A 24171-nucleotide genomic window follows, 5' to 3' on the forward strand; every position below is an offset into this window, starting at 1 on the left:
TTCTTGTTTTTGATGTTTCCCCAGGGCTCTGACCTAGGTCTTTTGCCCTAAACGTTCTGTACAAGAACAGCAAACAGATAGGATGTGTTCCAATATTCCCGACTCCTACACCCATAACAATCTACACCATAGACAATAACCAGAGTCATTTAACAGGCAAGGAAGGTTTCTAATGCTTGCCATCTTTGGTTTCTTAACTTTTTTTTTTTTAACAGTCTGTGATATACAAGGCCAGCTATTGTATTCACAAAAGTCCCAGTTCTCCAAACATATTAACGTTTTCAGTATCTCTAAATTGTATAATAGAGAAGGGACTATGCATTCTTCCCTTTAACCAGCTCCAAGAAAGAATGCACAGTGCCTCCCGACTTTCTTTTGAGATTAAAAGATATAAACTGTGAGAGAAAGCTTTCTTCATTTAATGAGCATTACAACTTCTTTTAAAAAGAGAAGAAAAACTACGTAAATTTTAAAATAGTATAATTGTGAAACTTTATTATAAAGCACCTCATTGACATTATTCCCTTTATTAATCTCCCCAATATTTGATGATTTCCCAATGTATCAATATATCTATAAATCAACCCCCATCTCTAGAATTATCTCACACCATTCTCCCCTTCTCCACATAAATTCTTTACTCATTAAACCTAATTACTTATAGTTCTCTGAATAGATCATGCTGTTTCATGCCTTCAAGATTTATGTATTCTTTTTTTATATATTATACTTTTCCCCTTTTCATCTTACTAACTCTTATTTTCTCCGTACATGGTCGCTTTCTCCCAGGAATCTCTAGATGTTCCCTTAGCACTCAATTTAGTTTTGTTTCCCCTATTCCCCCCTCTAAGCCCTTTAAGTCAAGGACTATGTATGATTCAACACTCTGCTCCAGTAGAATGCATTTCTGGTAGCCAGTGTTCATATGCTTGCTAAATAAACGTATGAATGAGTCTGAGATATCAGTGTGGTTCCTAGAGGCCACCCAAGAGGGCTTTGTATGACACCTCTCCTTGAAACACTCTTCCTGTGGTGTTTAAGAACCGTATAGTCTGATTCCAGCCCTGCACCAGACTCATCCCTACCCTCTGCCCTCTGACACTTTCAGTTGCAGCCATTCCTAACTACCTGTAGTTCCCTGAGCAAGTACTGTTTTTCGCCTTATTCTGAAACCTCTTCCTGTCATTCCTTCTCTTCCCTCTGTCTCCCCTTTACCTACTCAGCTCATATTTGTCCTTGGGTCTCAGTTTAGATGTCGCTTCTGGCAAGCCTTCATCTACACCAGGACTGAATTTGTAACCCTCCCCTTTCTCCCTAAAGCCCCTATGCTCATTCTTTCCTTGGTACCTACCACATTACACAGCAATAATCTGCTTTTTGCCACTTCTTCAACTGAGCCAGGGGCCACATCTTATTCCTGTTGGATCCCCAGCACAGTACCTAACATATAAGTGACCACTGAATGACTAAAACATGAATTAATAACCACATCTTCAGATAATCTTCTGCAAGTGATAAACTTAAGGACTGCCACAAGTCTTTAGCTAGAAATCTCTCTTCAAGCACCACACCCACTACACATAAGGAATTCCAGTAACGTTTGTTAAGTGACAGGGAGGGGCTGTAAGGTTCACAGTGGAAGAAAAGTTCTAGGAATTTGGGGGACCACAAACCTTTTGACTTTAATGCACTTTGGCCTCAACATCATCAATTACAGCTCCTACCCAGTGCCACACAAATTCATCCTAAAATACATACGGTGTGGATTGCTGCTGTTTTGATGGCAGATCCGACATTGAGGGTTCCTCACGGGCTGCCCAGGGACGTGCTCTACCAATTTGCAATACATTTCAGGTCCTTTTTCTCCACATGTTGCATTTGTGGTGATGAGAGCATTGGAAGCAAGATTCAGGACAGCAGGGAATAAACCTAAAAAAGATGAACAAATGAAGGTGTGTGGGATGATTTTGCTGCATTTTAAAATGAAATTAAGATAGGATGTTTTCCAGAGCATTAAATTAAATGAAAATGGAATAATCAGTTATAATTAAATATCTGACTTAATTAAGTACACTATATAAGTAGCATGTGTTATCAAGCGAACATTTTTTTTTCTTTCTGGGTCTTAAATATGAACTCTAAAGCTATCTTCTTAATTTTTAACCTCTAATACATAATTAGAAAATCTTGTCTCTAAAACATACTTTTAAAAAAGTCTTCTGTTCTCTTCATGTTATTGACACAAGTCTTACTGAAATCTCCATTCTGCATTTCAGCCATTTTGTGAAATTTGCCAGGTTACAAATTTTAAAATAATTCAATCAACCCCAGAATATTACCTCTCTACCTTTAGACATTGTATTCTCTAGGTTGGTAAATGATTTATTAGTAAATAAATAAGGGTTCTCTTCTGTCATTCATCATTATTTTGCATTTAGCTGTACAATTATTATTTCATAAAATACATGTTGAGCCAACCCAATCCAAAAATGGGCAGAAGACCTAAACAGACATTTCTCCAAAGAAGATATACAGATTGCCAACAAACACATGAAAGAATGCTCAACATCATTAATCATTAGAGAAATGCAAATCAAAACTACAATGAGATATCATCTCACACTGGTCAGAATGGCCATCATCAAAAAATCTACAAACAATAAATGCTGGAGAGGGTGTGCAGAAAAGGGAACCCTCTTGCACTGTTGGTGGGAATGTATATTGATACAGCCACTATGGAGAACAGTATGGAGGTTCCTTAAAAAACTAAAAATAGAACTACCATATGACCCAGCAATCCCACTACTGGGCATATACCCTGAGAAAACCATAATTCAAAAAGAGTCATGTACCACAATGTTCATTGCAGCTCTATTTACAATAGCCAGGACATGGAAGCAACCTAAGTATCCATCAACAGATGAATGGATAAAGATGTGGCACATATATACAATGGAATATTACTCAGCCATACAAAGAAACAAAATTGAATTATTTGTAGTGAGGTGGATGGACCTAGAGTCTGTCATACAGAGTGAAGTAAGTCAGAAAGAGAAAAACAAATACTGTATGCTAACACATATATATGGAATCTAAGAAAAAAAAAAAAAAGTCACGAAGAACCTAGGGGCAAGATGGGAATAAAGACGCAGACCTACTAGAGAATGGACTTGAGGATATGGGAAGGGGGAAGGGTAAGCTGGGACAAAGTGAGAGAGTGGCATGGACATATATACACTACCAAATGTAAAATAGATAGCTAGTGGGAAGCAGCCACATAGCACAGGGAGATCAGCTCGGTGCTTTGTGACCACCTAGAGGGGTGGGATAGGGAGGGTGGGAGGGAGGGAGACGCAAGAGGGAAGAGATATGGGGATATATGTATATTATAACTGATTCATTTTGTTATAAAGCAGAAACTAACACACCATTGTAAAGCAATTATACTCCAATAAAGATGTTAAAAAAAAAAAAAAACATGTTGAGCACATACTATGCCAGATACCATAAAAGGTTTGGGGGTTTGGGAATGAAAATACTATTAAGATGGGCTTATTGTGGGAAGTGATCCTGATCTGAATCTTGGAGGAGAAATAGAAATGTATTTGATACAGAAAATGAAGAAAAAAACAAACATACCAGGCAGAGGGAATATTATATGAGTATGGACTTTATTCGGAAAGTTTATGTGGATGCTGAGTGACTGACAAGAGGACTGAATTTGTAACTGTTCTAACCTGTTAGATCATGTGATCATATATAGATACAGATATGGATTTAGATACAGACATAGTATAGCTACCTACAGATTATACAGAGTATACACAATGTTTCACATGTATATCAACCCAAACTATTACCTGTTTGTCATTGTTAGTAATTTTAGTGGGATTTTCTTCCAGGTCTTTAAAATTATAATTTATAGTATTAAAAAAATAGGTAGCAGGAAGGAAGAAATATGCTGGGAATCCTGTTCTTAAGAGGTCAAAACACCTTGCTGGTCCGCAGGATGAAGTTAGATAGTTAAGCCCCTTATAGCTTCTTCAAACAAAAGCCACTTCACTTACACAAAAGCCGTCTCAGGCAGGAGCCAGTATCTCTAAAACTGCCCCAGGACATTGTCAGTTTTACTCTGTGATCTTTGTCTCCCTCGTCTCTGGCTAGTCTTGACCTTGACCCTGACTTTGGGTTCTGTTTTGTAGGTATGGGTGAGATTCCCCATGCCCTGCTTTGGTACAGCCCTGTGAGACCTAACTGGAGTTGGGTAGGCCTGGACTTCCTCAGATCTGAGGAATCATGGGAGGGAGCCAAGATGGGAAGATGGCTGGTGAAAATTATTTTCCTGTATGTCGTATGTTCCAAAATATAGAATTGGATTACATCCCAAATTACCCACAGCATTAAATGAATAAAATGTGAGCAAAATGACATGGTTATAAAAGGATTATGGGTATAGAAGTAACATTGATTAAGAAGCTATTTCATATTCATTATGTAATATGATTTAATCACCAGTAACCCCATTATGTAGATTTTATTAGTCCCATTTTACAAGTGAAGAAAATGCAGCTCAGAGAAGACAAAAAATATGCACAAAGTTATGAATTACCAAGATCAATAACTAAGATTTGAACTCAGCTCTTTTAACTCAGAAGGCTAATTCTCATCAGGGCATGAAGAAAAAACCTGGTCCTTGGCAGAGCTTATCAGTTTACATGCTTAATAAAAGAAGTAACTTACCCAGTCACCACCCCTTTGTTGTTTCATAGAGTTTTCCAGTCATAAACTAAAGATGTTAATATAATTTACATTTATTTTCTTTCAGTTCTTTCCATTGATTTGTTTCTGTTACATTTATTGATCATGTGCTCAAAATTAACCTTTTCATAATTTAATTGCCTTGCTTTGTGATCGGGGAACAGGTGCCTTTTGAAATTTTATTAGCAATTTTGTTGTTTATTTTAAAAAATCAGTAAAGTGTATTGGTCAGGGAAGTTCCCCAAGTAGTTTCTAACGACCAATTTGAAGAGTCATTCAATATCTGAGCTTCTACTGAATTTTCAGCAGGTTGTATTATAGATTGCAGCCCATTTTCATTATAAGTTAAATCTATTAGACTGTACCTATTTATTCCCATTCAAAAGCAACAGAGCAATATTTATTGCTATATTCAATATTGGTTACTTGGTTAAGATTATATAAACACTGCAAGTGTAAATGAACTACAAATAGATGGTGAACCTTTATAGAGTATTGACTTACAACCTCTTAATTAAATTCTTAATTTGAGGTCATGTAATGTTAATGACATAAAAGCCAGTCATCGTTACCCATACAATTATGTCTGACATTTTTTTTTCTGAATAGTATCTAGACTAAGTAAATTTAGTTGGATTTGTGGCTTAGAGAACAAAGTCTAAACAAAAAACAAATAATATTTATTCTCCCTATACTATATATTTTATTGGAGATTAGAATATGTATACTATATAGAGAATAATATAATAAATTCTGTTCTATAATATATACATTTAGTAAATAGTCTAGAAAAATTTACATCATGGGAAAAATAGAAATTTTGCTACAATATGGCAAACATTTAAAAATTCACCAAATTTTCACTGTTTTTATTTGAATGTTTTTAGACTATATTTGCTTACTCACATACTGTGCTCTATTCATACAGTTTTGCATGATTTTGATGATCTGCCTTAAAACCCCACATTTTGGTTTTAAATGGCAGAAGCATCTATAAAACCTGCATATGGAGGTTCTACTTTCAGTAATTGTGGAGTAGCTCCTATTAAATTAGGTCACTCACAGATAACAGCTATGAATTCTAAACAAAATATATTTTAAAAAATCTCAAATACTTGAAGACATTGAAGAACAACCCAAAGCAATTAAACCAGGAGGATTTGTATTCTTAGAAGGAAGATAATGGATGTGCCTCAGACTGCCCATGCAAGGTGGCTAAAACTCAAGTAGAAACCCACAATTTCACTGTCTTTTTTTCAGAAAACAGAACCAAGAACGATCACAGCTGCTGTAGAGTGAGGAAGAAATACTGGGGAAAAAAAAGCCACAGACAGGGAACCTCAAAATATGTGTATAAACTCTTCCCAAATCTCTCATCAATAACAGATATACACATGCCCTAGGCAGACTCCAAGTACCCCAGATTGGACTAAAAGAACAAAACAGTGATCATAGTTGCTGCATTCCATAGGAAAGACAAGAGTGTTTGAGTCCAGATAAGTTAACCAGTATAACACAAAACTATAAGATGGATAACTATTCTTCAGAACATATCAGAATCCTAAGTTTTCTACCATGGATTGTTCACAACATCCAGAATGCAATTTTACAAAAAAATATTAGATAGACTTACAAGGAAACAATAAAATGCCACCAGTACTTAGAAGAAAAGCAGTGAATGGAGACAAACACTGATATCAACCAGATGTTGGAATTAGTACACAAATAATTTTAAGCAGCTTTCATAACTATGATCAAAGACACACACACAAAAATGCTTATAATAAAAAATAGAGAATAGAAACTACAAAAAATATGAAATATACATTCTAGAACTGAAAAATGCAATATCTAGAATAAAAAATAAATATTACATGAGATCAGTAAAAAATTGGAGGACTTCCCTGTTGGCGCAGTGGTTAAGAATCCACTTGCCAATGCAGGGGACACGGGTTCGACCCCCGGTCCAGGAAGATTCCACACGCCGTGGAGCAGCTAAGCCAGTGTGCCACAACTACTGAGCCTGCGCTCTAGAGCCCATGAGCCACAGCTACTGAGCCCTCTTGCTACAGCTACTGAAGCTTGTGCACCTAGAGCCCGTGCTCCGCAACAAGAGAAGCCACCGCAATGAGAAGCCCACGCACCACAATGAAGAGTAGCCCCCCACTCGCCGTAACTAGAGAAAGCCCGCGCTCAGCAATGAAGACCCAATGCAGCCAAAAAGAAAAAAAAGAAAAAAAGAAAAAAAAGAAATAATATATATATGTATAAGTATATATCTGTGTGTATAACCATGCATACATATATATGCACATACACATATATGTACATACATGTATATATGATTCATGTCATTCTTTGGCTTTTATAAATTATCAATACCAGTAACAATAGAATTTTAATGTGACATTTGTCAAATCAAATGTGGAAAAACTGGTTAGATACTACAAAGGGAAACCGTGTTTTCAATCCTGTTCAGAATCAGAAGAATGGAGAGAAAGAAAGCCCTGAATTAGCAAAACAGCTGAACATCTTTCCAAGACACCTGCTGGCCAGCAAACAGCAGGTGAATTTATTTTCCTGTACAGCTTTCCAGCTCTTCCAGCTTTTATTTTATAAAAATGAAGAACTTTGACTTAGCATCATACTTAATACATGTTTGTCTTTTGAATAACTACAAGTGAGTCACAGAGAAATGCATTTTACGTATAAGTGATACACTGTGTGGCACAATTCAGACTCGTTCCTTAGGATTTAGGCAATGTTTCTCTAGGTGATGAGCCAGAGGGTTGTTATCCAGTAGGAAAAAGAAGACTATTTCGAATTTGAGTTTTACAAATGAGGAAAATAACTCCCAGAACCTAAATGGCACAGCTGGTTTTCAAACACAATTACTGTAATCCCAAATAAATTAGAATTAATTTTGTCATTAAAGATCCACCCTGCCTCACTCCTCTTCCTGCTCTAAATGAAAATCCTTTTCACCTCCTACATCATTCCTGAGTTCTGTGTCATCTAGTTCTCCTTTTCCCTTCTATATGCACACCCACAGGCCAACTTCCATCGTATTTTTACAAGTCCTATAATTTATTTCCAAATTTTCCTTTTTAAGAAAGCACTCCTTCAACCTGCTTATTGTAATTGAAGCTTTGATTTCCTCTGACAATGACACTTCATAGATCTCCCCAGTGGATTCCTAGAAGCACTGGGAAAGGAAAAATAGCCTCCTTCTGGCTTCTAAATGCTACTTACAAATCAGTTCCTCTCACTGGCACTCATAACTTCTTAAAAATGCCAAGTCATCCAACCTTTCCAAGTGCTCATCTCCGTTGACTGACTTCATGAAGACCATCTATAAAAATATTGGTAACTGATTCACAGTAATCTTCATCCCCCAAATCTCTGTCATTCTTACTAAATAGGTGAACATAAACCAGCATTAATAAAATGTTATTCCACAGAAACCAGAAAACGTTAAAAAAAAAAAAGTACTTTAAGGACAAATATGTCTTACTTCTAATCTTAATTCTAAGATTTCTGCTTCCAATTAATTGTTTTGTCTCCAGCTTAATGCTATCTATCTATCTATCTATCTATCTATCTATCTATCTATCTATCTATCTATCTATATTTACAGGTAAACGTATCCTATCTGATCTTAAATCTAATGCAACAGCACCCATACTAGTCTTCTTTCATGACTCCACTTCCATTCATCTTCCAAACTGCTGGAGAAATTATCTTCCTAAAAATTAAGTCTGATCATATCACTTTCTTGTTTAAAACCTCTGTGAGCTGTCTGTTGCCTATAACATAGCAGCCAAATTTCTTGGTAATCTGAACATTTATAATCAGGTCCCTATCTACCTCTCTAAACTCATCTGTTTCCATCCTCTTTCATGCCTTCCTACACATCCAGAGTACTGACATCTTACTGTTTACAAATATATCAGGTGCTTAGAAAATTCTTTGTCATGACATTATCTTGTCCATAGAACATTTTCCTTTTTTGCTTACATGGTCATCTTCTCATCTTTCATGACCCAGCTCAAATATCCACATCTCTGTGAAAGTGTTTCCTCGACTTTGCAACACAGAATTGGTTATTACCTTCTTGGTGTCTACATAGTACTTAGTTTATATTTTATTATAACCCTTATCACACTGAAACTTTAATATCTTTTACAGTGGATCTCCAGTCTATAACATTATTGAATATGGGGATAATACTAGCTAGCCTATAATAGCACTCAAATTTAAATTTATTAAATGAGAATAAATTCATGCACTTGTATAATCTTTCTGGACAGAAATCTGGCAAATATAGCCATTAAACTAATCAGACCCTTGATTTAGTAGAAACACAGAACACTATTTTGGTACCCTAGCTCAGTGAAATAATTCAAAGAAACCCAAGCTATTTGAAAAATGTAGTAGACCTTTATCATTGCTTGGCTGTCCAACACCCAGCCTCTATTTCTGTTCTTGGGTAATTGGCATTGCATTTAGTACAGAGGGTACACAGTTCCCTACCACCTACAAGGAAATGGAAGTCGAGGAGATCTTTCTTTTCCCCTCCCTTTAGCAGTTTGGGCAATTTGTGCACATGACTTTGGCCTAGGGTTCTGACTCCAGAGCACTTGGAATATAGAGTTGGGGAGATAAGGAAAATAAGATCATGACAGCGACAGACATAATAGTACCAATGCAAGTGGGAGAAGTGGTGACAGCAATGTCTGAAAAGGGACCCTGACTAGACTTTTCAGGCAGTGAAACCCAGGCATGGCCTTGATGTCTGTCATCTCCTAAGCCTGGTTTTCAAATCTTTCCAACAATTGTGCAAGTTCTGTGATATATTTCAAATACATTTCTGCTTGAGTTAAACAGTTTTGGTGGTTTCTGTTGCTTGTGATCAAGAAGCCAGAGGGTTATAAAGATCATATATTATGTTTACACATCCTCCCCCACCCCACACACAGTGAAGATAGGAAGATCAAGAGAAAACAACTTTAGTAAAAGTGACAAAAGGGGTATATATGTGTATACACACACACACACATATATATAGTTGCTTCATTTAAACATCTTTAGGATAAAATGTGAAGGAACAATAGTAGTGACAACAATCACAACTGTTTACACAAAGACCCAAGCCTTATTATATGGTCATGTCCAAACGTGGCCACAGTGTCACTTTAAAATTATGTTTCTATATATGGAATCTAAAAAAAAGAAAAAAATGGTTCTCAAGAACCTAGGGGCAGGACAGGAATAAAGATGCAGATGTACAGAATGGACTTGAGGACACGAGGAGGGGGAAGGGTAAGCTGGGACGAAGTGAGAGAATGGACATGGACTTATATATACTACCAAATGTAAAATAGATAGCTAGTGGGAAGCAGCCACATAGCACAGGGAGGTCAGCTCGGTGCTTTGTGTCCACCTAGAGGGCTGGGATAGGGAGGGTGGGAGGGAGACACAAGAGGGAGGAGATATGGGGATATATGTATATGTAAAGCTGACTCACTTTGTTATACAGCAGAAACTAACACACCATTGCAAAGCAATTATACTCCAATAAAGATGTTAAAAAAAATTTTTTTTTAATTATGTTTCATGATGAAAGTTTCCTTCTAGCTTATTTCATTTGTTTCTATCGAGCTTTTTATCTTGATTATATTTAACTGTGTGACGTTTGGTGAACCACCATTTTAAAATGACAGTGATATAACTCATATCTTAAAAGAAAATCTTCCTAATGTAGTTTGGCAAAAAGAATTCCTAAATATATTTTGTTTTCATCAGTTAAAATATTAAAATAAATGAATACTGTCGAGTAGCTGTCTTCACTACCTGTGCCTAGCATACTATAATACTTTTTAATTAACATTCAGAGATATTGATAAACATGTTAAATATCAGTATATGTATTTTAATTTCTCAAATAATGTTTCTTGTTAACATCTACAGTCCAACTCACAAAGACTATCGTTAACATAATTGATAACAGACAGTACTTGGAGACTTGCTATGGGAAAGTCATCCAGTCAATGAATTCTCTCCAATATATTCAATTGTTAAATAACTTTTAAAAATCATCACATATTTTTTACAATAATACAATACACATTTCTCCCCCCCCTCCTTCTGTCATCCTAGCCTTGATACACAATATTTCCCTTGCTCGCTTATGCCAAGCGTCTCTCCCCTCTCAAATGAATAAGAGGAAACTGTCTGTTTGAATGTTTCTGACTTTCCATTTCAGTCTCTAGGTCTGTGGAGCATTTTTAAAAATTCTCATGCAGGCAAACAGAGCTGTTTGCAAGTAATTCAGCATTTGAAAGACAAAAGAGTACATGCCCATTTAAAATGTTCTAAGACGTGTCAAGGAAGAAAAGGAGATACTTGTCTGAAATCCTGAGCTATGTGGGTGTGTAGGAACACATTGGTATAAAACAAAAATGGGACAAAACAACATGTTGCCGAAGAGAATGATTTCCAGCTGTGCACTGCAGGAAGTAACTTAATGCTCCTGATCCATGATGCAGATGAAGAGTTTTATAGAACTAGAAAATCAGTCCAATTTGAACTACTAGCCATCCAGACACAACAATGTTTGTAAGCTGGAAAAAAATAATGCTGAATCCAGTTGTTCAGAAGAAAAAAAAAGGAGGGCATGTATTCTCATCCTAACAGGCCTTTCAAATATGTCTTGTACTGTCGCTCAGTTCTCCTCTTCTCAGCTTCCAAAATAAAAGGATATTTTTGGAGGCTTAAGGGTTGATTTGGTCTCCTTTCTTCTTTTCTAATCAGAAAAAGTAGTACAATTTCTACTTAGTACATGTTAAAAATTGTTTACTTTGTTTATTCTAAACAAAGATGAAAATTTAAGTATTTTTATTATTATCAGAAACAAAATAAACCAGATGCAAACACACATATTCCAAAGGGTCTTAAGCAAGTTTTGCTTATGGAATATCAACTCTATGTACAGATATTCTGACTAAAATAAGGACTACAAGGGCCATAATGCCATCTTAGCCACTTGACCCAACCGAGCGCTATAGGATTGTATTAAATTTCTGACAAAGCATATCATTAATCTTACTAAGACAGGATCACATCATGGATTTTCAATAACCTAAAACGATATATATAAGAAAATAACTGTCATTATGACATGGATTTCTGGTAAGAACACTAACAGATACACCAGGAAGGACAAGACAATACATCTCTATGACAATGACTCAAAATAAGGCATTTGTACTCAAAGTTCCTCAAACTCCTCAAAATATATATTTTTTAAACCAACTCTCTAACTACTGTATGCTCATTAAACTGAAGTTGACCAGACTACATCTGATCAATAAAGACTTCTTGAAATGGATAAATAAATAAATAAAATTTAGCAGAGCTAAATCTCTAGGACTAGATTGAATAGATTCTTTTTCAAACTTCAAATTTATATCCCCAAAATACAGATCCTCACTACTCCCACTTCCATTATTTGTTGAGGACCTGGTGGACACTGCCCTGGTCACAAAATTTCCATTCCTTTCAATTTGTGTGGAAATCTCACCCACTATCCATTTAAAATTAGTATCTACAAACTGCTTTGTTTTTATTTTTTTATTTTTTTTATGTTCCACTTGTAGAACAATCCTGAATCATCCTAGAAGTTTTCAAAATCATATGATAAAAAATAATTATTATAGCTGGGGCACTTATTTAGAATATTCTAACATAAGGGTACCCAAAATATTCATTGAGGGGGTGGCAGTTAGGGAGAAATAGACTGTTTCCCAGCTTCCTCCAATCTCACTTCATCCATATCAGCAGAGCATATGTTCAGTATCTGCTCTCTTCTCTCCTGCCTGGCTTCCAAAACCAAGCCTATAAACTAGATGTCTCTTTGGCAGGTCTGTCTGCAAACTCAAAATGAGAAGTAAAAAAGGCAAAGGAGAGGAAATGCGAAACAATTTTAAGTCACTGAAAACGAAATTTAGAGCCTTAAATTGGCAATTACCCCACGACAGAGGTGTTTGTAATATAGAAAACAAAATAAAAGCTTTGTGTCTGTGTCTGCTGTTGACAATCCAAAGTACAAAAATATAAGAAAGGTCTAAATTAATTGCTCTGCAAAGAGCATGAGCTTATATTTACGGCCCTCAAACAAAAATATCAGAAGGGACTCATGTAAGCTTTGGTGCATATAATGGCAGCAGGAAAGATGCTGTTTCCCATGGGCCCTGCTCTTTAAGGACTGCTAGACAATTTCTTATTTCTAATGATGAAACAGATATTTTTTAAAACAAAACAAAAAACACTATTCTACATTGTGCTTCCTCTGGCTTAAAAGATCTAGACAAAAGGAAAAAGAAAAGTCACATTCATTTACTATGCTCTTTTTCATTTGTTTTTATCAGTAAGTATTAGACTTCCTCAGGGCTTGATCCTAGATCCTTTTCTTATTTCATTCTCATCCCCAAATAATCTCCAAATAATCCCCAATAATCTCATTTACTTCTAAACCATTTACATACCATCTGCATAGTCAATGTGGAGTTATATCCCCAGGCCAGATATTTTTCTGAAGCTCCCGGTTTAATTATCCAAATCCCATACTACCTCCACTTAGATGTCTCACCAGCATCTCAAACTTAATCTACACAAAGCAGAGCTTGTGATTTCCAGTGCTCAGGCACCACCACCATCCCCACACGACCACCCTGAATTAACTACTCCTGAGTTATCAACACATTTTATTTTACCCACCCAGTGTCTCATACAGAAAGCTAGGAGTCATTGTTGGTGCATTCCATCAACAAAAACTTTTCTAACTCCAAAATTAATTTCAGATCCATACGCTTCTCCCCAGCACCAAGGCCGAGTCACAGGCATTTTTAACATCTGGATTTTTGCAATAGCTTCTTAAATCGACTCCTGATTACCCTTTGCCTTTCTTCAATCCATTTTTAACAAAATGGATTTTCTTAAGATGCAAATCTGATCAAGTCACTCTTAACATCTTTCAAGGGAGTATCATTGCACCTAGGTTAAAATTTTAAATTATTATCCTATTTTATATAACATTCTCTCATCACATTCAAAGAATACTACCTTTAGTCAGTTTCTAGAACAAGGCTCTGTTTTTTTCCTTCCTCAGGATTTTGCCTAGAAATCCCTGCCTCTTAACTTTCCTCCACTCTTTATACCTTCCTATCTTTCACAAATCTTTTTTCCTTAATACCTTAATTCCTCTGAGATCTTTCCTAACCCTTTCTAAACAATCCCCCATTTTAATCCCTAAATATGCCATACTTTGCCCATGTGTAATTTTATTTAATGATTACTTATCCAAGCTCTATCTCCCATACTGGAACAGAAACTCCATGACGGAAGAAACCATGTTCATTTTATTTACTTTGTTCCACTGTATTCTCAGGGCCTAGAGAGGGCTGGACACACAAAGGTGCTCAAAATATTCTCTAAGGAGAAATTCATTTTAGAACTTAGGGTATAATTGTATGCCTAGTCTGAAGAAGTGGAAAACTTCCTTTTGTCAAAATATAAAAGAATAAAACATGAAAAAAGCAAAACACAACAAAAGCAACACACACAAAAAACCCCCACAGATACGTCTCTTTTACTGTTTTAGTGACTTGACAACACAGATAATGTTAGTCTCCAGGGCTAAAACCATTATTTTCTTAAAGTTTATTGTGTTAATTGTCTTCTTAAACCCAAGTCCCTAAGCTCTGGATAGTTTCTTATCTTCTGTCTTAGAAAATAAACAAACTGTCTTTTGTGTTTTATGTGATCAACTTTGAATTCTTTCTGGGATTAGATTGGTTTGGTTGATAAATCAGAAGTTAGATTTATTGATTGATGTATTTCCCCATACCCTGGTCTATGTCCATCCTCATCCCAAAGCCCCCCTACAAAAAAAAAAAATTTGGAAGATATAAATATATAAATGTATGGTTGTAATAAATACAATGTTAAAGTTATGCTCACCACTGGAACTTTATATTGTATCATCCCTTTCAAATTGTACCAGGTCTTAGCCTGATCCATAGGCTGAAGAATTAGAATGAGAGTTGTATGAAAAAATACTTCACAGCCGACTCAAGCATCTAATTCTAGTTTATGCTTTAAAAGCAAATTCTATGCAGCTTTAGTATATCTATGGAAATACTTGTTTTATGGACAAATTTTTTTCAAAGTGAGATTTGACAGTGTTTATAGCAAAACACTTTGTTCTCCAGCAGCTGTTTGAACACACATATAAATATGCAAGAAAACTCACAAATATTCTGTTTGCTCTTGTAAATACTTGAAGCAAAAAATCAGCATTTTACAGTCATTTAGCACAGTGTTGCTAATAATACTTTTCAATTACCAAGCACATATAAACTCTCATATATAATGAGGTTTTTGTCAGTTTTGCTTTTGCCTTTTTACCAACATTCTTTGACCACTAAACTCTAAGTTCCTTGAGGGCAGAGACCATAATTCGTGAATCTTTTTATTCTCAGAGACAACTAGAGTCACTCACATCAAATAGATGCTCAGTTAATATTCATAATATTAATGAATACCAAAAGTGAATGAGATTCGGTGAATTGATTTCATCACATCAGTTCTAACTTCTTTTTTAAAATTCTGGAGTAAGTATATTTGTTCTAGTTTGAACTAAACCAAACAAAAACAAAACCAAGAACCATGAACTTTCCTTTGTCGCATGGTACATACTGTTAACGTTTGTTTGAGTAATGCAATTCATTGATCATAATAAAAGAGTAGCACTGAATTTTACAAAGATTTTCATTTATCGCTTGACTCTCACAACAAAACTATAAGATAGATGGTATAGGCATTATTCACTCGATTATATAGATGAAATAATAGAACATCAATAATGATAGACCATTTCCTAAATATAGAACTTGTGTTTTTCAAATCCAATCCCAGTTTTTCTTCTACTACATGTAACAAATTCATTGAGTTCCTCCAACTCTCCAGGCACTCAGCCAGGCAGCGAATTCATGCAAGAATGAACAACACAGGCAAACCTTCCACCTTCACAGAGCTTCAAACTAGTGCCAGAGAATTATATAATAGAATTTTTGCATAAATTGTATTAGAAACAATAAATGAAGGATTGGAAGTAGGGGGTGACAGCAGGCAGCAAGGAGAGAATTTCGAAGATACTCAAAGTCTGGCCAGAGGTCAAGCCCAGAGGGTGTCCTAAGGTAAATATGGCTATAAGCCCAAAGAAACCAGATTCAACTAATCTTCACCTTAAATACCTAGGCAAGGACTTGAAACCTAAGTTTGGAGATGCAGAAATTAAAGCTATGGATCTTTGAGAAAGGGTCTGATTCTGAGTCAGCTGCTTTCAAAGGGAAAACCTCTGTATTCTAACCTAAAGGCAGAGGTAGCCTTTGCAATGGGTAAAGGCAAGAAGGCTCTACAATTAGTTGCCCTAGAGATCTGAGGAAAAAAGCAACCATGCCATTCCTAAAAACTCCACTTACGATTTTCAAAATTTGAAAATTTCTGAAAAACTACTGTCAAAATGTGACCCCAAATAGTTTACTATTGCAGGCTAGAAACATTTTCAAAAATGTCCTTTGGTCTTGTGGGGGCTTTTTCCTAGTTCTTCTCATGATTATTTGGAAGCATGTCTTTTTTCTCCAATTATTAGTAGACATTAAGAAAATAACTCATCACCACCAACTGTATGTCCTTTAATAACCTGAGCCACTTTAAATGTTCTAATTTTCTGTAGAGTTCCTCCCGAATAAATACCACTGCAAGTATTTCAAAGATCTTCAAAAATCGTTTTGTTTTTTTTTTTGAACATCTTAATTGGAGTATAATTGCTTTACAATGGTGTGTTAGTTTCTTCTTTATAATAAAGTGAATCAGTTATACATATACATATATCCCCATATCTCTTCTCTCTTGCATCTCCCTCCCTCCCACCCTCCCTATCCCACCCCTCTAGGTGGTCACAAAGCACCGAGCTGATCTCCCTGTGCTATGCGGATGCTTCCCACTAGCTATCTGTTTTATGTTTGGTAGTGTATATATGTCCATGCCACTCTCTCACTTCGTCCCAGCTTACCCTTCCCACTCCCCGTGTCCTCAAGTCCATTCTCTAGTAGGTCTGCGTCTTTATTCCCGTCTTGCCCCTGGTTCTTCGTGACCATTTTTTTTTTTTTTTAGATTCCATATATATGTGTTAGCATACGGTATTTGTTTTTCTCTTTCTGACTTACTTCATTCTGTATGACAGACTCTAGGTCCATCCACCTCACTACAAATAACTCAATTTCGTTTCTTTTTATGGCTGAGTAATATTCCATTGTATATATGTGTCACATCTTCTTTATCCATTCATCCGATGATGGACACTTAGGTTGCTTCCATGTCCTGGCTATTGTAAATAGAGCTGCAATGAACATTGTGGTACATGACTCTTTTTGATTTATGGTTTTCTCAGGGTATATGCTCAGTAGTGGGATTGCTGGGCCATATGGTAGTTCTAATTTTAGTTTTTTAAGGAACCTCCATACTGTTCTCCAAAGTGGCTGTATCAATTTACATTCCCACCAACAGTGCAAGAGGGTTCCCTTTACTCCACGCCCTCTCCAGCATTTATTGTTTGTAGATTTTTTGATGATGGCCATTCTGACTGGTGTAAGATGATATCTCATTGTAGTTTTGATTTGCATTTCTCCAATGATTAATGATGTTGAGCATTCTTTCATGTGTTTGTTGGCAATCTGTATATCTTCTTTGGAGAAATGTCTATTTAGGTCTTCTGCCCATTTGTGGATTGGGTTGCTTGTTTTTTTGATACTGAGCTGCATGAGCTGCTTGTAAATTTTGGAGATTAATCCTTTGTCAGTTGCTTCATTTGCAAATATTTTCTCCCATTCTGAGGGTTGTCTTGCTGCCTTGTTTATGGTTTCCTTTGCTGTGCAAAAGCTTTTAAGTTTCATTAGGTCCCATTTGTTTATTTTTGTTTTTATTTCCATTTCTCTAGGAGGTGGGTCAAAAAGATCTTGCTGTGATTTATGTCATAGAGTGTTCTGCCTATGTTTTCCTCTAAGAGTTTGATAGTGTCTGGCGTTACACTTAGGTCTTTAATCCATTTTGAGTTTATTTTTGTGTGTGGTGTTAGGGAGTGTTCTAATTTCATTCTTTTACATGTAGCTGTCCAAAAAGCGTTTTATCATCACTAGAAACAATGAATTTAGGACACAGAGAAGAGACAAATAGGACTCTTTATAACTTGCAGTGGTTACTAGTTATCCGCGTTGAAACTTATTCAGTTCTCAATCTTGCTTGGCAGTCAAGTTGACAGAGGGACGTTAATGGAGTATAGGATATATACTATTGGCCGTGAAAGAGAACATCCCAATCAGCATACAGGGATGTTGCTGCATCTTTGGCGTATCGTTCTTACTATAAGTATGATATCCAAAATGAGACATTCTTGCTTGAAAGATATTACAGAAGTTGTCTGTGTAACTGTTCTCTAATTAAATATTCCTAATCAGTCTCCTTTTTCAAGTGTATCACTCTACTAAAATTCCATCCACTTCTAAATTTTTATATGCCACCACACATGATACACTCTTATTTGTACTCTCTAGTATTTTAATTGCATGGTAGTTAGAGCTCTTCATTGCTGATGTATAATGAGCTCTCAGATCACTATGGTATCACAAGCTATTTTTTTCTCCACACTTGCACACAGTGTAATTTCTTCGTCATCTTGTTTTAGTGTCATGAGATTTTTGCTTACAAAGTAAATTGCTCTTCAGTTTTATATAAGAAACTTATGATTTCTGTCTGCCCATTTCTCTAACTTCTCTCCTTGTATCTTTAATAATATTTAATCTATTTTTGCACTACTGGTTAATTTAATAATATACTACATCATCTAAAATCATATCTAGATAATATGTCCTGAATCACTTTGGAAGTGAGATATATATATATATATATATATATATATATATATATATATATATATATGTGTGTGTGTGTGTGTATATATATATATATATTTGGTGAATTCAGTCATGTCAAGACAGCCAAGGGTTGGTTATTTTTTTCTTGTTGATACCGAATCTCACAATTGCCACCAGATTGGCTTACAGCTAGAAGTTAGTGGTCAGAGTAAAATATCCCAAAAGGTAATTATTTTACTCAAAATATTAAAATAATAATAAAGAGTTGATAATACAAAGAGATTAAACTTAGACACACATAGGAGATTAAACTTAAGGTTCCAAAATTTATTCAAAACTCAAGAAGGTCAACTTATTGAATGAAATGTTTTCAGTTTATAGATTTATTCACTCACAAAACTGTAAACATTAACTGGTCCCAAGCATGTTGAAACAAGAGATTTAAACAACACTTTCAGAACACTATATATTTGCTTGGCTACAACAAACATGCCCAGTAAAATGTTATTCTTTAGAGATATATATTTTGTCTACCTTGTCAGTAATGAAGCAGGCTTGTAAATCATGCTCATGAAACTGACAGATGGATTTGGGGACTTAAGATTTCCAGGCATTCATGATAATATTTTTATATTGTCTCCATTCTTCTAAACTAAATTGAAGACGTGTTTAACAATATATTGGGTTGGCCAAAAAGTTCGTTCGGTTTTTCCATGGGCTCGTATGGAAAACCCAGACGAACTTTTTGGCCACCCCAATATCTGCTTAATGTAATGCTGGACCCAAGAAAATATTCAAAAAATATTTGATAAATAAATCATTTAATCCATGGATTCCACATAAAAGGCTGGTTTACAATATGAATTAAACTTACACTGCAGAGAACGATACAAATAATTTACAATTTAAATTTGATTGTGTGTCTGTATTTGCATTGTTTTAAAGTGATCTAAGACAAATTCTTCTCTTTCATCTTTGAATCATCAAATTATATACTTATTTTTCAAAATATACTCAAAATTTACATTATCCTCCATCAGTACTGATGCAGCCTAAATCCCATTTTTGTTAAAAGCAGAGATTATAATAATGTGTTAGATTTCTGTGCGTTATTGTTAAAATAAGCTCCACAGAAGTCCACTTTCTTCAAGTTCCTGCATCACTCCAGATCCTATAATAATTGTCACTTGACTCTAATTGTTTCATCTAGATATTTCAAGTATTCCATAATCTCACTCTAATCCACCTTTCCTATCTAAATTCCTCTAAAATTATCTTCTATTATTCTCAATTAAAATTCCATGCTCAAGTAATTTCCTTATCTTACTCTGAAAACACTATCTCATTACCCACCTCACCTAGGTTGTGTTAATTTCCCTACCTGAATTATTCTCCATGGGTCTAAATATAATATTTCCCTCAAAATCTTGATTTAAAAAAATTATCCATCCTTTTCTAATCTTTTGCATTAAAAAAATCAATTAATCTTTATTAAACAATTTATCGTTTTAGACAAATGTTCTTTAGTTTATTCTTTTAATGCAAATGTACTTATGAGAAGAGAAAAAAAAATGTTACATACTTGTTTAAATCACCAGAATGCCTAGCATATCAGGAAGTGCATAGTCAGTGCTCAAAAGTTCTCATCAAACTTTCTTTCATTCACTTAACAGTATATAAACATACTTATCACACACACACACGTGTGTGCGTGCATGCATCTCCATGTATTAAAACCTATAAGTTTCTGGGTGAAAATTTCTACAAATAAACAGGTTATTACGTATGGATACTAACTTGTTCATTCATTCATTCATTCATTCAGCAAATATTTACGGAGGTCTTGCTGTATACAAGACAAGGTCAGCCTTTGGTTAAGTCACTGTCGAGTTATTCATTTCTGTAACTCCCTCTGTGTCTAGCTAGAGCCTTACACACAATTAAACGAAACTCAATCAATAAGAAGATACGGTCTCTGTTCTAAAGGAGCTTATTTATTTTTCAGAGCTATTTATAAGACATTCACCTTAATATACGGGTTATTACTAAGCAAAAAATATATATTGCTTTTATTTTTAATATTGAGTGCTAGTTTTATGTTCTCTTATAGTCAAAACTACCTGGAATTTTCCACTCTGAAAAATGTTCAGTTTTAGCTATGGCTGAATAGAGAAAGTAAGGCCTGAGCAGATGGCTGTCAAAACACCAATGACTACATACCATGGCTGAGAACTTGCACACAAAAATATGCAACTCGGTACACTGTAGACTTCTTCCATGTAAATACCAAGGGACAGCTGGCTTGAAAACTCTGCAAAATCAATTTGATGCTATTCTATATTTGGTCCGTCTTCCACGAATATTAAATTATATCAGCATCTGCTAGAATCCCTGACAGGAAAGGCTGTGTCCCCAGAACCATTTCAAGCCCTAGTGTTTCACTTTCCAACATCAGAAAACAGCTGGAAGCTGAAACCTGTCTTATATGAAGTGTATTGCTTACATGAATGGAGTTACTTGGGAAATAGAATTCTTATGTCTGAAAGAATTACTGCATCCTTACTCTAGTGTTTCACTTTCAAGCTCTAGTGTTTCACTTTCAAGCCCTAGTGTTTCACTTTCCAACATCAGAAAACAGCTGGAAGCTGAAACCTGTCTTATATGAAGTGTATTGCTTACATGAATGGAGTTACTTGGAAAATAGAATTCTTATGTCTGAAAGAGTTACTGCATCCCTACTCTCAAAGCACATGTATACTAATGGCTTCTAAACAGCTTTATTCTTGGAGTTTCTTTCTAAATGTGTCACCACTACCTTTATCCTTGCTGTTAGATTCAATGTTAGTGCACATTTATGCGACTGTCTTAATGCAAAATATTTTGCCACTGGGCTGCTTGCAACTTGATAATATATTTGTTTTAAAACAGTGTATTATCAAGTTGCAAGTAGCCCAGTGAAAAGTTATATAACTTAACAGAGAAATCAATATTCTACAAATTCAGTTGCTACAGTATGAATGTATTTAATTATCACAGATACTTTTTATATCTAGTCAAAGTACCTATTTCCTTCTGCATGATAGAAAGATAATTGTTACCATGATTTTAATTTCACACCACCTTTCATTCTACTGCATATTATATTAAATAAAAATCACAAATACATCTTAGATAAAACAGCCTAGAGAGAGAGAGAGTAAGTAAAGAGCATTTTACTGATGAGATAAATTAATATTCTAACTAAAACATAAGCTCTAGTTGATGGCTAAGTTTGACACACACAAATAAATATATAGACAGCTGGTAAACTTTGACATGTGTGAGCGTTTCTGCAGGCATGTGCACAGCAAGTACATCTATGACTGAATTTGCACTCCCCTTTAAGCGTAGCAAAATTAGAAAATGATTCTGAGGTGAAAAAGAGCAAGTACTTTGTTCCACTAAAAAGAAATCACTGTAAATTTTCTTATGGCTCCATAATGTACTCAGAACATTTCAAATGTAATTTCTTTAAATGAGCAAAAGCTGCCACAGGTTTACTGTGCCCTGCATCCACCCTGACCACAGAGCTCATATCACTCCTGCTCAGCAGCTATGAAATTTCCCATTTCCCATTTAAAATGCATGAATTTGCACATCATACTGAAAGAAGTAAAAATCGTTTCCTTGATTTAAATTTTTTCAATTTAATTTTAGTTCTGATACGGTTCATCTTTTTCTCCATGGACCCTTCTTCTTAGGTATGATTTCTCCTTGACCTACTAGCAAAGCTACTGATGAAAAGAGTAATCGTGGCTATATTAAAGCAAAATGATATATTTCTACCTTTATAAAAGAGCAATAACTGTTGTCAGACCACTATTTTAAAAAAATCTTTAATAAAACAAAATTCATGATTTAAGCTTTAATTTTTTTAAATGGTAGCATTGTCTGAATATGTATTCTTTTCTTTTAAATGTTAAGACAATGTATCTGAATATTTGCACTTTTCTTAGAAATTTACTTGCTACAGATAACAAGCTACCCAGAGAGAGGGGAGGCAAAAAAGACTTTTTTTCATAATTGGAAGTAAAAGGTCTAATTTATGCAAAAATAGCAGAAATATACATTTCATTTAATTTTTCACATTTTATAATACCTCAGTTCTCTCTTTTCCCAATGACTCAAACTAAATTACACTCCTCAATAAATTCACTCAGATATGGACATTTACTATGTGTAATTTTTGTCAAAGAAATTATTTCTTGTGGCACTTGACCTTTTATTTTGACTGACCTTAAGTACACTTCTCCCTAATCAAGAACTGGAAAGATATTTGGACATACCATTAACATCATGACATAATGTGAATTTGGTTAGACAGATCTACAACTATACAATATTTTGGTTGAATCTATTCCTTGGGCATATTATCATAGAAATTAGAAAATAAGTTTTTCATACTTCCTAAATTTTTTCACATAATTTGACTTACTTATCTCATGTACTCTCTATATAATAAATACTTAAGTAGACTCAGCATTGTATTTAAATTCTATATTAAATGTATGAATAACCCTGCTTTTAATACAGTCAACTTTCACAAATGCAAGGAAGAAATAGAAAACTTCTCCCAGACTGTTGCTGAAACAGCTGCTGAATGATGCTTCCAATTTCAGTGACTAGCTCTTATCCATGCCCCACTACTCACTCAGTCATTATCAACTGGCTTTGGAGTAGTGAGACTGTATTTATTCACATATCTATTTACCAAAGAAACCAGTTATTAAGTACTTATAACAAGTACTATGATATGGAATGAATGACAAAGACAAAAATAATATTAATACAGAATTGGTACATATGTTCACTGCAGCACTATTTACAATAGCCAGGACATGGAAGCAACCTAAGTGTCCTTCGACAGATGAATGGATAAAGAAGATGTGGCACATATATACAATGGAATATTACTCAGCCATAAAAAGAAATGAAACTGAGTTATTTGTAGTGAGGTGGATGGACCTAGAGTCTGTCATACAGAATGAAGTAAGTCAGGAATAAGCAGGACAGGAATAAAGACGCAGACATAGAGAATGGACTTGAGGACACAGGGAGGGGGAAGGGTAAGCTGGGACGAAGTGACAGAGTGGCATGGACATATGTACACTACCAAATGTAAAATAAATAGCTAGTGTGAAGCAGCCACATAGCACAGGTAGATCAGCTCGGTGCTTTGTGACCACCTAGAGGGGTGAGATACGGAGGGTGGGAGGGAGATGCAAGAGGGAGGGGATATGGGGATATATGTATACGTATAGCTGATTCACTTTGTTATACAGCAGCAACTAACACAACAATGTAAAGCAATTATACTCTAATAAAGATGTTAAAAAAATATATAGAATTGGTACCTAATGAGCTAACAAAGAGCATGACT

The 24171-nt window shown here is 35.2% G+C and overlaps 1 protein-coding gene across 2 annotated transcripts in view; it reads right to left on the reverse strand.

Annotated features, from left to right (window-relative positions):
• The window catches only part of LAMA2 (laminin subunit alpha 2), a 623525-nt gene that overhangs the window by 460350 nt on the left and 139004 nt on the right, over positions 1–24171 (reverse strand). For both annotated transcript variants that reach the window (XM_068551053.1, XM_068551052.1), the window contains exon 2: positions 1759–1929. In XM_068551053.1, the coding sequence (XP_068407154.1) occupies positions 1759–1929 (171 nt within the window). The remainder of the gene's footprint in view (positions 1–1758; positions 1930–24171) is intronic.

This window comes from Eschrichtius robustus, chromosome 9 (assembly GCF_028021215.1).
Source record: "Eschrichtius robustus isolate mEscRob2 chromosome 9, mEscRob2.pri, whole genome shotgun sequence".
In the NCBI taxonomy this organism is placed as follows: domain Eukaryota; kingdom Metazoa; phylum Chordata; class Mammalia; order Artiodactyla; family Eschrichtiidae; genus Eschrichtius; species Eschrichtius robustus.